Source organism: Salvelinus namaycush, chromosome 24 (genome assembly GCF_016432855.1).
Source record: "Salvelinus namaycush isolate Seneca chromosome 24, SaNama_1.0, whole genome shotgun sequence".
NCBI lineage: Eukaryota > Metazoa > Chordata > Actinopteri > Salmoniformes > Salmonidae > Salvelinus > Salvelinus namaycush.
Window position 1 is genome coordinate 5,651,110 of NC_052330.1, and position 16,408 is coordinate 5,667,517.

General features: G+C 44.0%; 1 protein-coding gene across 1 annotated transcript in view; it reads right to left on the reverse strand.

Moving 5' to 3' along the window:
* Positions 1–114: 114 nt before the first annotated feature.
* LOC120019145 (palmitoyltransferase ZDHHC14-like) overlaps positions 115–16,408 on the reverse strand; it is a 41,095-nt gene continuing 24,801 nt past the window's right edge. Inside the window, exons 3-9 of the mRNA XM_038962425.1 lie at positions 11,834–11,992; positions 11,342–11,479; positions 8,109–8,157; positions 6,580–6,682; positions 6,060–6,169; positions 2,267–2,369; positions 115–558 (exon numbers count right to left, since the gene is read on the reverse strand). Of these exons, the coding sequence (XP_038818353.1) occupies positions 136–558; positions 2,267–2,369; positions 6,060–6,169; positions 6,580–6,682; positions 8,109–8,157; positions 11,342–11,479; positions 11,834–11,992 (1,085 nt within the window). The 3' untranslated portion in view covers positions 115–135. The remainder of the gene's footprint in view (positions 559–2,266; positions 2,370–6,059; positions 6,170–6,579; positions 6,683–8,108; positions 8,158–11,341; positions 11,480–11,833; positions 11,993–16,408) is intronic.

A 16,408-nucleotide genomic window follows, 5' to 3' on the forward strand; every position in this document is an offset into this window, starting at 1 on the left:
ATAGTGCACTACTTTTTACCAGAGTTCATGGGCTCTGATCAAAAGTAGTGCATTACATAGGGAATAGGGTGCCATTTGGCACGCTAACAGAGTCTGGGTAGTGGTTCCAGGGGGAAATAGCAGTGGGGCCCAGTCTCAGACAGAGCTGAGTTTGACCAGGCCCCTGACAGAGTCCTCGTGCAGAGAGTCCTGGCTGGCAGGGTCGTAGAGCTGGGCCGGGTAGATGTGTCCCCCGTGGGTCATGTGGGCAGCGCAGGGCAAAGTCAGAGGCATAGGGCCAGAGGGCGAGGGAGTCTCCTCAGGGCTGGCAAAGTGGTGGTGGTGGCAGTGGGTGTCTGGGTCCCTCAGAGTCAACATGTCCCCTGCACAGCTCAGCCCGGGCATGGAGGGCAGGGAGGGCTGGCTGGGGACCAGGGAGGCACAGGGGACCACCAAGGAACTCTTCCCAGGGAAAGGGGGTCCCCCTCCACCAATCATGACGGGGTTGCTATGGAGCAGGGGGGTGGCGGCAGCCTGCAAAACGAATTTGGTGCTCTGAATGCAGTGCTCTTGGTCACACTGAGGAGACAGGGAAAGTGAAACGGAGAGATAGATGAAGATAAGAGAAGGGGAAAAAGAAACGGTAGGAGAATTATGTTTTTGATGAGAGACAGGAAATGAAGGAAGGAAATTATAGGGGGAGTGGAAATACACACAAATAAAAAGGTTAACAGACAAAGCAGAAAGAGGAGGAAAGAAGAAAGACAACGTGAAGTTAACAAGTCTTACATAAAACATGCAATGACTACAGATACATTAGCATGTCAAATCAACTCAACACCTCATTAAACTCACTACTTCAACTCAAACAACGCGACACATTTTGAGATTGCCCAAAATGGATTATTTTAGTAAAAAATGTTTGAACATTTTCATAATCTCTCCACGGGCGTATGGCCAAAGTTACTTGTTCTCACAGCTGCCAGCTTCAAACAAGGCTGTATGCAAATGAGGAACCATCCAGAAGACTATGATTATTCTGCTTGAGATATAAAACACCTATTTGAAAAGCAATGCAGGGAGAGGATCCACCGACGTTTGGGGAATTATATTCAGCATTATTCAGCAGAGTACCGGTGATTTAAAACATGGATATATTCAGAGTGAGGGTGATAGGAGTTCCTCATCCATCACACTTAAAAGCAGAGTGAGAAGTGAGAAGCTACACCCCGTTGAATTAATGAATACAAAACACATGAGCTGTGTTCATTTACTATTAAATACTGCTCTCTGGATCAGAGGGTAAAGCCCACGGCGGCCACCGGCAGAGAGCGAGCAAGAAAGAGAGAGAGAGAACTAAGAGCGCGCGCGAGAGAGAGAGAGAAGGATAGAGACAGAAAGAGAGAGAAAGAAGTTCAGAGCCCAATAATGACATGGATATAGACAGATTACTGCTCTCTGTTGGCCTGTAATAACATCAAAGCCTGGTTCAATTTGTCATTTGTAAGCGAGAGGCCTTGAGTGAGTTACTGACATGCAGTATTAAACCTCTACAGGATCGGTGGGTCCCCCGCGGGACGGCCGAGCTAACGTAGGCTAATGTGATTAGCATGAGATTGTAAGTAACAAGAACATTTCCCAGGACATAGACACATCTGATATGGGCAGAAAGCTTAAATTCTTGTTAATCTAACTGCACTGTGCAATTTACAATGGCGATTCCAGTGAAAGACTACCATGCTATTGTTTGCCATGCTATTGTTTGAGGAGAATGCACAGTTATGAACTTGAAAATGTATTAATAAACCAATTAGGCACGTTTGGGCAGTCTTGATACAACATTTGGAACAGAAATGCAATGGTTCATTGGATCAGTCGAAAACTTTGCACATACACTGCTAGTGGCCGAAATCTAAATGGCACCTGACTAGAATAATACATTATGGCCTTTCTCTTGCATTTCAAAGATGGTACAAAAAAAATACAAAAAAACACATCGTTTTTTTCTTTGTATTATCTTTTACCAGATCTAATGTGTTATATTCTTCTACATTAATTTAACATTTCCATAAACTTCACATGTTTCCTATCAAATGGTATCAATAATATGCATATCTTTGCTTCAGGTCCAGAACTACAGGCAGTTAGATTTGGGTATGTCATTTCAGGCGAAAAATGTATTTCAAAGCGTTTCTCAGTAGATATAAATACTGAAGTGCCAACTCAGTCCTGTCAAACACTAAACATCTCTTTACAGAATGCATAAAGAACCACACACACAACCTACCATGTGAGTGTGAAGCTGGGTGGAGGCATACAAGCTGCTTCCGTTGGAGTGTGACACAGGCTGGGGTGTGTCTGACTGGATCAAGCCTCTTCTGTCAATAAGACTAGGAAGAGAAGACAGGGGACATGAGCAGAGGTCTTGAAGTGTGTGTGTGTGTCGGCAAGAGCATGTGTGAGCTTGTTTGGGTGTGCGTGTGCCCGCAAAAATGGCTGTGTGTCTGTTTGAGCATGTGTGAGAAGCCTCCAGGCCCCATCCTTCCATGCATACCCACACACAGAGCAGACTGCAGCCACCTGTTTCCAGATGGAGAACAATCCCCAACACATTCCCTTGAGGTAACGGCAAACGGGTTAATGATGTGTGAAATTCCCAGAGGATCCAACCCAATGTACAGGTAAATGCCAAAATAAAAGAAACATGAGCATGAAGTGTCGTAATAGGGCATTGGGCCACCACGAGCCAGAACAGCTTCAATGCACCTTGGCACAGATTCTGGTACTCTATTGAAGGGATGCGACACCATTCTTCCATGAGAAATTTAATAATTTGGTGCTTTGTTGATGGTGGTGGAAAACACTGTCTCAGACGCCACCCCAGAATCTCTCACAAGTCTTTAATTTAGTTGAGATCTGGTGACAGATGGCCATGACATTTGGTTTACATCGTTTTCATCCTAATCAGACCATTCAGTGGCACTCGTGCCCTGTGGATGAGGGCATTGTCATCCTATAGGGGCATAGCCATGGTAGCCAAAATAATGGCTTGCCTAGCATTATGGCTTGACCCTAAGCATGATGGGATGTTAATCGATTAATTAACTCAGGAATCACACCTGTGTGAAAGCGCCTGCATTCAGTAAACTTTGTATCCCTCATTTACTCAAGGGCTTCCATTATCTTGGCAGTTCCCTGTACCTACCTACTGAACGAACCTTACAAATAACTCAACTATTATTACACATCCCATTGCTCAACTCTTCTCAAGTCAGTTGTAACCCATTCATGAAATAGAACTTGCTAACAAATCAATGATAAATGTTGCTCCACCAGATGTTTGACAAACTAACCTGATTTTGTGTCTGAGGGTATCGTAATGTGCGTGGAGTCAAATTAGTGCCAAAAATAACATTGACACTACATTTACACTAATATTACTCCATAAATGACTGGCTGGACGATATTATCTCCTCTAGCCAGGCCATTTACGTTAAACGTCATAACCAGCGATATGCTTTGAGGACGCTAACAATGGACGCGTCCCAAATGACACCCTATTTCCTATATAGCGCACTACATAGGGAATAGGTTGCTGTTAGGGACGCAGACAATGTGCTGAGCTCATCCCCAATAACGTGTAAGACAAAGCTAGTTCAAGTTCCCTCGAAAGACGGCAGAAACAGAGTGTACAGTAATTATTCCTGCGTGCACTGATGGATATCTTGATTGAAAGTGCTGCTTATTTAAAAACAGTGGGAGGCTGTGCGATTCTCATAAGTGGAGCTCCTTCTGTCGGTGCTGACTAATGCAGAACGGGAGAGGAGTGGAGGAGGGGAGAGGAGAAGGAGGGAGAGATTGAGAGCTGTATCTAAAATCCCTTATAACTACAGTCGTGACTGGTGAGGATCCTCAGTGCAGGGTGTGTGCTCATTAGTGCATACCAGAGGTGGGACCAAGTTGCTATTATTAGAGTCACAAGCAAGTCTCAAGTCACAAGTCGAGTCCCAAGTAGAACGGGTCAAGACTTGAGTCAAGTCCAAGTTGTGCATTCCAAGAGCAAGTCGAGTCAAGTTCTTTAAGTCAAGTCTCAAGTCAAGTAAAAAAAAATCTATACATGAAACGACTTGTTCAACTACAAATCTCTGTCTGTTTATTGAGGCTACCAGACAGCCCTTTTCATTATTTTGTCAACAACACATTTTGATTAGCCCATGTCATTTTAAAATAGGGACTTTGGTTATCCAATCGTGAAAGAGTCCTATCATACTAAATATACAAGTAGATTTACCAAATATACACGGACAACAGCCAAAAAGAAATAGCCTCTGTATCAGGCTTAAAGGAAAACTCCACCCAAAAATGATCTTTTGGTATTTGTTTCATTAGTCGATTGTTGACATAGTCCCAAAATGTTTTGCATGTCAGCAATCAAGTGTTCAAGATATATAACATTCAAAATACATAAATCATCCCCGTATGATCGTATTGCCAGCAGCATACCACCCTGCATACCACTGCTGGCTTGCTTCTGAAGCTAAGCAGGGTTGGTCCTGGTCAGTCCCAGGATGGGAGACCAGATGCTGCTGGAAGTGGTGTTGGAGGGCCAGTAGGAGGCACTCTTTCCTCTGGTCTAAAAAATATCCCCCAATCCCCCAGGGCAGTGATTGGGGACACTGCCCTGTGTAGGGTGCCGTCTTTCGGATGGGATGTTAAACATGTGTCCTGACTCTCTGTGGTCACTAAAGATCACATGGCACTTATCGTAAGAGTAGGGGTGTTAACCCCGGTGTCCTGGCTAAATTCCCAATCTGGCCCTCAAACCATCACGGTCACCTAATAATCCCCAGTTTACAATTGGATCATTCATCCCCCCTCCTCTCCCCTGTAACTATTCCCCAGGTCGTTGCTGCAAATGAGAATGTGTTCTCAGTCAACTTACCTGGTAAAATAAAGGAATGATGCATTTTCCATCATACGTGGATGATTTGTGGATTTTTCCTTGGACCTGTCCTATCTGAATTGACACAGGTAGAGGGCAAGACTGCACAGCCTCCCCTTGAGAAACCACATCGAATCTGTCTAACAGGAGCTCAAACAGGTAGGCCTGCATAATATAAGCACTTGGCCCCCAGGACCACACAATTACCCAATTGGCAATTCCAACCAATCAGCTGGTTCTACAATGTAAAAGACCATTTCCACATCCATTGTTACATTGGTACATTCGTCTTAATCAGACTTAATGATTATTACTGACATTTAAACACCATGCATACATGGAACAATCATTTTCTCTTATGGAGCGCAGGCCATGTAGCCTATTTCTATGTGCACTGAGGCACGTGTGCTCCTATTACGCACAACAAAAATGGCACAGACACACGGAACATCCGACATAACTTGAGCTATTTTTACATTACAAAAGACCAGTAGACCTATGCTAGGAATGGTTGCCCCATTGCTGGTGAGCTTGCAAATGAAACGTTTAATAATCACCAAACAATTTTTGGAGTTGCATATTTATTTATTATGGCAATCCTCTCTCCCTACAATTTGATGTTTGCGCTGCACCCGAACCTATAGCTGTACAGCAAATAAGCAATCCGTTTGCTAGCTCACTCGACCTGTGTTGATTGACAGTTTGCTGGTCGAATCAGAGGGCTGAGTGTGTGTTTTACTAGCCAAGGGCGATGCTGCGGCTACTGTCTCTGACTGCATGTAAAGTAATCCACGTAGACTCTGTGCTCAAAAAATGAGTGACAAAACATTACAAAACCTGGCTAGATCATTTAAAGTCATCAGTCTCAAGTCAAAGTCCAAGTCAAGCCTCAAGTTATTTTATTCTCTAGAAAGTCGAGTTTCAAGTCATCAATTTTGTGACTCGAGTCCAAGTCATGTGACTCGAGTCCACAACTCTTGTGCACACCATAGCAAAAACGTTTTGCAATGGAAAACAAAAGGCTGAGTTCAACATTTGACACGTTTCAGCAAGTACCTCCCTGTTTCAAAACTTTTTCTCCCAACTGAACACGAACCCAGCCTTGCTGTTAGCTTGGCCCTGGCAGAGAACAACTCACCTGGGTGGAAGAGGACCACAGAGGGCAGCACAGCAGTTGGTCAGGATGTTCCCGTAGCTGTAGGGATTGTAGTTGTCCTTCGCCCGTTTGTTCGACCACGAGCCTTTAATCTGGAGAGGGAACACGACCAATCAGTTCAAAGGAAGGAGAACACTGCAGCTACCTCGCTCTCCAACCGAGGTTAATGAATTGAGGAGAAAACTGAAAAAGTGAAGAGAAACTCAGAAACTCTTGGAGGACAGTGGAACTTGACCAATCAGACCAGAGGAGACAGTTAAGAAGGATTAGGGAGGATTCTGGAGTGTTCAATCTACCAGAACCTCAGCAGAGTAAGTGAAAACAATCATGCCAGCGACTTATTACATGGAAGCCCAAATATGAAATGACCCTTAATGCGAGACAGAATTGTTATCAGCAGTCAAAGTCAAAGACTGATAGAGGGGGAAGAGATGTGGTGTGTGTGTGTGTGTTTTTCTTTGTGTGTACGTACATCTGTGTGCTTGTTTGTGTTCGTACTCACATCCTCATTGGTGGTCTGATTGGAGCTGATCAGGTAGGTGTGGAAGCCCGACAGACCCAGAATGGACCACACCGAGAAGAAACACACCAGCACCTCCAGCACAGTGAGACAAACAGTCAAGGAAGAGAGACCACCATCACCATAACAACCTATGCGTTGTCGTGGCAACGCAAAACCGCATGCATGCCCAGTCAAAGCTCTTCTCTGTCCTAGCACCCTAGTGGTGGAGCAAGATTCCCCCTGAAACTAGGACAGCAGAGTCCCTGTCCATCTTATAAAAACATCTGAAACCCTACTTCTTCCAAGAGTATCTTAAATAATCCCACAGCGCCACCCCTCAGACCCCCTCCTCACACCTCTCCCCAAAATAAATAAATAAAATCATTTTGTGAACTAACACTCACACTTTTTTCCCCTTACGAGCTCTGACTTTTCTGATAGTTACTTTGAGAAAATGTTTTATTACTATGACTGTGATATGTGGTTGTCCCACCTACGTAGCTATATCAAGATGAATGCACTAACTGTAAGTCGCTTTGGGTAAGAGCTAAATGAATCAAATGTAAATATAAAATGCATGCATCAATCAATTAGACCAAGTTGACATGAACAGCATCTAAATGTGGGTGAGAGATGGAGAGAGCTCTTGCACTTGACCTTGCTAATGCACAGAGTTGGACATAGTGGCACGGACTACCAGAATATTGTGTTGGGGCCATTGATTTCCTCGGCAATGCGGTACGGCTACATGAAATAACTGCTATGTCCTCTATAATGTCCCGAATGACTCCAGGCAAAGTGGATACATACCAGCCAATCGACTAACATACACGGTCAATGCATACAAACACATCTAACCCAACGCACGTGCCACACACAAGGCACGTCAATGACTCGCTCTCCCTATCATTTATTTAGTGTATTTCAGCCATCTGATTGTGTGCGTGTCAGATCCGTTGCCTTTCTGCAGGCTGACTGGGGGCCTGCCTCTCTGTCTGTGTCTGTGTCTGTGTCTGTGTGTGTGTGTGTGTGTGTGTGTGTGTGTGTGTGTGTGTGTGTGTGTGTGTGTGTGTGTGTGATCAAGGCCCAAATGATGCGTGACAGGTGCATGATTCTCAGAAAAGCAGCGGGGTGGCTGGATGGGGACTAATGGAAACAGAGGCAGTGCATCTGGCTGCTCACTAATGGAAATTAAATGCCGGCATCTAGCACTCCCCTCAAATCAAACCAAATCCTGCACTACAATTTACAGTGCAGAATTTACCCTCTCAAATGGTGTTTATTGCTTCTGAGTGTGTGTTAGTGGGTGTGTGAAAGTGAGTGTGTGTGAGTGATAACCTCGAGATGACTCCCACAGTTGGAAAGAGGGAGATAAGGGCAGTGTTATCTGCCATTCAGAGATCATGCTAATGATGTTCTCTGCTATCTCCTTCCACTTGAAGGGCGAGTATATAAAACAGAAATAAAGAAGTCCAACATCTAACTGTGCGCACGCACACATACACACTCTCCCCCAGTAAAAAAGATATCTGGCAGGGCTGTCTTTGAGTGCGCTGAGGAAGCCTGTCTGGTTGGATCCTGCGGAGAGCAGAGAGAGCAGAGAAACGACGGGGGTTTGTTACGTAAGGAGGGGAACATCCAAAGGTCCGCTGAGCACCATGATGATGAGCTAGTCAGTACATACACAGCATTACTTCCCACTGAATTAGAGCTTCTCAGTCCCGGTGACGGAATATCTCAGAGCTGCTTCACAGCACCCAGAGCAGGACAAGAAGCTGTATGCTCCGAAGGAGATTATTCTGCCTCCGACTCAAACGCCTGTCAATGTCTGTACTTCTCATGTCTGGAAAAAACATGTCTACGTACAGTTGAAGTCGGAAGTTTACATACACCTTAGCCAAATACATTTAAACTTAGTTTTTCACAATTCCTGACATTTAATCCTAGTAAAGATTCTCTGTCTTAGGTCAGTTAGGATCACCACTTTATTTTAAGAATGTGAAAGGTCAGAATAATAGCAGAGATAATTATTTATTTAAACTTTTATTTCTTTCATCACATTCCCAGTGGGTCAGAAGTTTACATACACACAATTAGTATTTGGTAGCACTGCCTTTAAATTGTTTAACTTGGGTCAAACGTTTCGGGTAGCCTTCCACAAGCTTCCCACAATAAGTTTCGGTGAATTTTGGCCATTCCTCCTGACAGAGCTGGTGTAACTGAGTCAGGTTAGTAGGCATCCTTGCTCGCACACGCTTTTTCAGTTCTGCCCACAAATTTTCTATGGGATTGAGGTCAGGGCTTTGTGATGGCCACTCCAATACCTTGACTGTTGTCCTTAAGCCATTTGCCACAACTGGAAGTATTCTTGGGGGCATTGTCCATTTGGAAGACCCATTTGCGACCAAGCTTTAACTTCCTGACTGATGTCTTGAGATGTTGCTTCAATATATCCACATAATTTTCCTTTCCTCATGATGCCATCTATTTTGTGAAGTGCACCAGTCCCTCCTGCAGCAAAGCACCCCCACAACATGATGCTGCCACCCCCGTGCTTCACGTTTGGGATGGTGTTCTTCGGCTTGCAAGCATCCCCCTTTTCCTCCAAACATAATGATGGTCATTATGACCAAACAGCTCTATTTTGTTTCATCAGACCAGAGGACATTTCTCCAAAAAGTATGATCTTTGTCCCCATGGCTTTTTTTATGGCGGTTTTGGAGCAGTGGCTTCTTCCTTGCTGAGCGGCCTTTCAGGTTGTGTCGATATAGGACTAGTTTTACTGTGGATATAGATACTTTTATACCTGTTTCCTCCAGCATCTTCACAAGGTCGTTTACTGTTGTTCTGGAATTGATTTGCACTTTTCGCACCAAGGTACGTTCATCTCTAGGAGACAGAATGCGTCTCCTTCCTGAGCGGTATGATGGCTGCCGTGGTCCCATGGTGTTTCTACTTGCGTACTATTGTTTGTACAGATGAACATGGTACCTTCAGGCATTTGGAAATTTCTCCCAAAGATGAACCAGACTTGTGGAGGTCTACCATTTTTTTTCTGAGGTCTTGGCTGATTTCTTTTGATTTTCCCATGATGTCAAGAAAAGAGGCACTGTGTTTGAAGGTAGGCCTTGAAATACATCCACAGGTACACCTCCAATTGACTCAAATGATGTCAATTAGCCTATCAGAAGCTTCTAAAGCCATGACATCATTTTCTGGAATTTTCCAAGCTGTTTAAAGGTACAGTCAACTTAGTGTATGTAAACTTCTGACCCACTGGAATTGTGATACAGTGAATTATAAGTGAAATAATCTGTCTGTAAACAATTGTTGGAAAAATTACTTGTGTCATGCACAAAGTAGATGTCCTCACCGACTTGCCAAAACTATAGTTTGTTAACAAGACATTTTTGGAGTGGTTAAAAAACAAGTTTTAATGACTCCAACCTAAGTGTATGTAAACTTCCGACTTCAACTGTAACTGATGCTAGTCACACTGACTGTACCAAAATAGGTTTAAGTCAGGCCTAAATGTGAAGGGTCAATAGGCTAAAATCGGTCAAGGATTTTCTACCAGGAACTCTAGTCTTGATCAAAACACCTCTACTGTGGTTCAGCAGGGAATATGTGCATCTCAAATGGCACCCTATCCTATAGTGCACTACTTTTAACCAGGGCCCATTTGGAATGCAGACAATCACTGACAGCTAAGGGTTCAGAAGAAGCTCCCCAAACCCCATCTCTAGGCTACACACAGACACACTAAAAATAAGAACTAACCAAAATCAATACCCACAACCCGTAAGACTGACGCTGTTAGTCACAGTAATCAATGGACCGAATGCTGATGACTGATACAGATTAAACCTAAATCCAATCGTTATCGCCTGTAGAAAAGCCATTTGTGGAAATGGCTAAGAAAGAAACAGGTAAGTAAAGCCAGGACATGTGTTCGTTGCCTCTCTCTCTCTGCACAGTGAGTGGTGGTCCCCAGACTGGGGTTGCACTGTGCAAACCCCTGGGGCCGTATGTATAAAACTCAGTGTATCTCAGAGTAGGAGTGCTGATTTAGGATCAGTTTATCCTTTTAGATGAGATTACATAGGGGGGGGGACCTGATCCTAGGTCAGCACTCTTACTCTGAGAGGCTTGATACATACGACCCCTGGCCTGCTTCTGTTCTGCCTGATTGATCTGTGTGTACAGTAAAGCACCACAAACACCGCTCCCTCTCTCCCCCATAGAGAGAGAGACCAGCCGCGTCAGCAGCTTTCCTGACAGCCAGCCTCCACTGGCGCTGGGAAGCAGGGAGAGAGGGAGGGTAGTTTTCTGAAGAGGGGTAGAGGTAGAGGGGCGGAGGGGAAGTGGGAGGTGGTGCTGAGCGAGATGAAGTGCCCTAGGAGGTAGTGCTGCTCAGGGCTAGCGGCCCTTTTGTTTATGGGTGGATACTGCTGACGGTGAAATACACCTGAAAACCTGGTTGTGGGTAACCGTCTGCTCAACCGCTGTGTATGGGGTAAGGATAATTAGAGTTACAATTAGAGAAGGCTAGGGGGGGAAAAAAACTTGATAACGTGTGAGAGAAATACCAGTGTTATGCATTCACTCATCTTGTCATTGATGATATTTTCTGGATAACAAACCGTATGTTCTGGGCACCTGGGGGACATTGTATGGGGAAAAACAGCGTTGTGTGTATTTCAGGGCATCACCGCTTTGTGTGTGTGTGTGTGTTTCAGTCTCTGGTCGGTATTATACTCACTCAGGATGACGTGTGTGATGACGAAGGCGAATATGAATACAGTGAGGAAGGAGAGGGAGAGGATGAAGAGGTAGAAGAAACGGTAGTTCCTCTTGCCCACACAGTTCCCCACCCAGGGACAGTGGTGATCAAAACGCTCTGCAGACAGAGAGAGAGAGAGAGAGAGACAGAGACAGAGACAGAGACAGAGAGAGAGAGAGAGAGAGAGAGAGAGAGAGAGAGAGAGAGAGAGAGAGAGAGAGAGAGAGAGAGAGAGAGAGAGAGGAAAGGTACGTTTAGACAAAGGGAAATAGAAAAGTGGTCGGACAGAGGGAAGGGAAAGAGTGGAATAGAGAAGTAAAGAAGAAGAGAGAAGCAGATAGAAAAGGGAAATACAACAGCGGCAAGAGAAAGGGCGAGATGGGAGAGAGTAGGTGGTTTAAAAGTCATGCATATGGAGCAGCCATCGAGTCAGTTAGCTTCTCCTATTAGTTTCAGGACTACAGTACTCACCCACACAGTTGTCACACAAGCTGCAGTGCGAGGCCCGTGGGGGCCTGAAGATCTTGCAGGTGAAGCAGTACTTGAGCTTCACCATCTGCCCGTTGATGACCACCTCTCTGGTCCTCGGGGGCGGCCTGTACCCTGGACCACTGGGGCCGTTAGCCGCGTCTGAGGAGGACCAAACAAGATCAAGTCAGATTTAGTTCACAAGGGAAGCATATTCCTTTGTTCTCCTATGGTGGATATTCAGTACAGCCTCAGAGCTGTATCTTATTCCTAAAGCACAGCCAGTCCGTTACGAGTTCCTGCATCCAAGGGGGTTTGGGCAATTTTCAGGCTCTGTTTTTATTTCCCTGTGATAAACAAAGCAAGTCACGCCATCACATTTCAGGGGCTTCTAAACAGCTTCTACCCCCAAGCCATAAGACTCCTGAACATCTACTCAAATGGCTACTCAGACTGTTTGCATTGCCCCCCCCCCCCCCTCTTTTTACGCTGATGCTACTCTCTGTTATTATCTATGCATAGTCACTTTAATAACTCTACCTACATGTACATATTACCTCAATTACCTCGACTACGCGGTGCCCCTGCACATTGACTCTGTACCGTATGGTGGAAAATTGCAAGACTATGTTATAATACTTTTATTGCATCAAATGGTTGTTTTATGCAACAGAATAGAGGATTCTTATAACTATTGTGTGTGTGTTCTACTGAGGACGGGCCTCTGGGAGATAACACTGACAGGAGATTTACGATGTCTTTTGGGTGATAAAACCTAAAGAGCAATCCAAAGCATGAGTTAATGATTCTGTTCTATACCGTACCAGGGAGAGATGGTTCCAGTTTAGAGTCGGAGGGCCAGACACTGGTCTCTACACAATGAAAACTGTTGACACAGCAGATACTGTCTGCTATGAATTACAGGTTGTCTTTCATACAAATCTTAACCTTGTGACCCATTCTATACATCTGTTGTTCATCATGTAGGTTGAAAGGGGTGTATATTGGCTATAAAATACCTTTGTACTTTGTCTCGGGGCTCTCAACGAATCATTTGAGCGTGAATCGTTGGCCAGCCAACATTATTGTAGAGGACTCAATCGATTCACTTTATATGTGTGCGTTGTATTGACCTGCTCCCTTATCAATAAGTGATTAAAGATTTAGTTGTATAACTCTGACATGTGCAATAAGTTTGTCTCTCCTCATTTGATAGTAAAGAAATTAACGACCACAACCGGTACATATAGCTTCGCTCCTGTTATTTTACTGCTAACTTTAATTATTTGTTACTTTAATATCTTATTTTTTTAGGTATTAAAAAAAAAACTGCATTGTTGGTTAAGGGCTTGTAAGTAAGCATTTCACTGTAAGGTCTACACCTGTTGTATTCGGCGCATGTGACAAATAGAATTGGATTCGATTGGATTTGATTACATAGGCTTTCGGAGCTTGATATATCAGTCAGCACATTTTACTGGCTTCCTCACTGATGCATTTTACAGCGCCGGGCCGCTGGGGCACGATGTTTACTTGGCATTACATTATTCATCTGCTCAGCAGGACCTAGCACTCCACTCAGAGACACATACACACACAGACTCACAAGCAAACACTCACATGCACACACACACACGGCCTGCTCCTCAAGTTTGGAGATGGGGGGGGGGCAACACCTCTGCGGCTCTGCATATCGCTCACTCAGCATCACTTAATTCCCTACTCCCGTGACAGGAGGACTTTTTTAAATGTTATTTTATTTTATTTAACCTTTATTTATTTAGGCAAGTCAGTTAAGAACAAATTCTTATTTACAATGACGGCCTACACCGGCCAAACCCTAACGAGGACAACGCTGAGCCAATAGTGCGCCGCTCTATGTGACTCCCAATCACGGCCGGTTGTGATACAGCCTGGAATCAAACCAGGGTCTGTAGTAACGCCTCTAGCACTGAGATGCAGTGCTTTAGACCGCTGCGCCACTCGGGAGCCCCAAAAAACAATACTACATAATAATACTAATAAGGTAAGGTACTGTAAATGTAATTGACAAATTATATATACACACACACACACATATATATATATATATATATATATATATATATATATATATATATATATATATATATATATATATATATATATATATATATATATACACACATACACTACTGTTCAAACGTTTGGGGTCACTTAGAAATGTCCTTGTTTTTGAAAGAAAAGCACATTTTTATGTCCATTAAAATAACATCAAATTGATCAGAAACAGTGTAGACATTGTTAATGTTGAAAATGACTATTGTAGCTGGAATATCTACATAGGCGTACAGAGGCCCATTATCAGCAACCATCACTTCTGTGTTCCTATGGCACGTTGTGTTAGCTAATCCAAGTTTATCATTTTAAAAGGCTAATTTCTCATTAGAAAACTCTTTTGCAATTATGTTAGCACAGCTGAAAACTGTTGTGCTAATTAAAGAAGCAATTAAACTGGCCTTCTTTAGACTAGTTGAGTATCTGGAGCATCAGCATTTGTGGCCAGGGCAATAAATTGCAATGTTCGTACTGTGAGACACCTAAGACAGCGCTACAGGGAGAAAGGACGGACAGCTGATCGTCCTCGCAGTGGCAGACCATATGAAACAACACCTGCACAGGATCGGTACACCCAAACATCACACCTGCGGGACAGGTACAGGACGGCATCAACAACTGCCCGAGTTACACCAGGAACGCACAATCCCTCCATCAATGCTCAGACTGTCCGCAATAGGCTGAGAGAGGCTGAGGGCTCGTAGGCCTGTTGCAAGGCAGGTCCTCACCAGACATCAAAGGCAACAACGTCGCCTATGGGCACAAATCCACCGTCACTGGACCAGACAGGACTGGCAAAAAGTGCTCTTCACTGATGAGTCGCGGTTTTGTCTCACCAGGGGTGATGGTTGGATTCACGTTTATCATCGAAGGAATGAGCATTACACCGAGGCCTGTACTCTGGAGCGGTATCGATTTGGAGGTGGAGGGTCCGTCATGGTCTGGGGCGGTGTGTCACAGCATCATCGGACTGAGCTTGTTGTCATTGCAGGCAATCTCAAAGCTGTGCGTTACAGGGAAGACATCTTCCTCCCTCATGTGGTACCCTTCCTGCAGGCTCATCCTGACATGACCCTCCAGCATGACAATGCCACCAGCCATACTGCTCGTTCTGTGCGTGATTTCCTGCAAGACAGGAATGTCAGTGTTCTGCCATGGCCAGCGAAGAGCCCGGATCTCAATCTCATTGAGCACGTCTGGGACCTGTTGGATCGGAGGGTGAGGGCCAGGGCCATTCTTCCCAGAAATGTCCGGGAACTTGCAGGTGCCTTGGTGGAAGAGTGGGCTAACATCTCACAGCAAGAACTGGCAAATCTGGTTCAGTCCATGAGGAGGTGAAGCACTGCAGTACTTAATGCAGCTGGTGGCCACACCAGATACTGACTGTTTCTTTTAATTTTGACCCACCCTTTTCAGGGACACATTATTCCATTTCTGTTAGTTACATGTTTGTGGAACTTGTTCAGTTTATGTCTCAGTTGTTGAATCTTGTTATGTTCATACAAATACTTACACATGTTAAGGTTGTTGAAAATAAACGCAGTTGACATTGAGAGGACGTTTCTTTTTTTGCTGAGTTAATATATATATATATATATATATATACACAGTTGAAGTCGGAAGTTTACATACACTTAGGTTGGAGTCATTATAACTCGTTTTCAACCACTCCACAAATTTCTTGTTAACAAACTATAGTTTTGGCAATTCGGTTAGGTCATGTACTTTGTGATTGACACAAGTAATTTTTCCAACAATTGTTTACAGACAGATTATTTCACTTATAATTCATTGTATAACAATTCCAGTGGGTCAGAAGTTTACATACACTAAGTTGACTGTACCTGTAAACAGCTTGGAAAATTCCAGAAAATGATGTCATGGCTTTAGAAGCTTCTGATAGGCTAATTGACATCATTTGAGTCAATTGGAGGTGTACCTGTGGATGTATTTCAAGGCCTAACTTTAAACTCAGTGCCTCTTTGCTTAACATCATGTGAAAATCAAAAGAAATCATTACCTGTATTAACTGCACCTGTTTGAACTCGTTACCTGTATAAAAGACACCTGTCCATCAGTGGTGGGCCGTCAGGGCCTGCAAGGCCTTCTCTGCTGGCCTAAACATCATCAGAATATAATTTTTTTTAAAATATATTTTCCTACAAATATGTATTAAATTATTCCCCAGAGTAAGAGTTATACTCTTCATTTCATAGCTTTCCTCTTGGTTGCACTGCTTCCAGCCCCAGGTTGAGATTTTGAGGGCTGGTCTTTATGTTAGATCTTTTATCCAATCATATTCAGCCATCATGTGTTGCCAGGGGACTAAAATCTGCCCTCAGGCCTTCAGAATCAACAGTGCGGGCGCTTGTAGCTTATAGTGAATGGAAATGAAAATTTAGTGTCAACCAATCAGCTTTAGAGTTGGCTATTGTACGCCTTCTGGCTGGCTCCAGTGTTACACAGGAGCCAGCTAGCAGG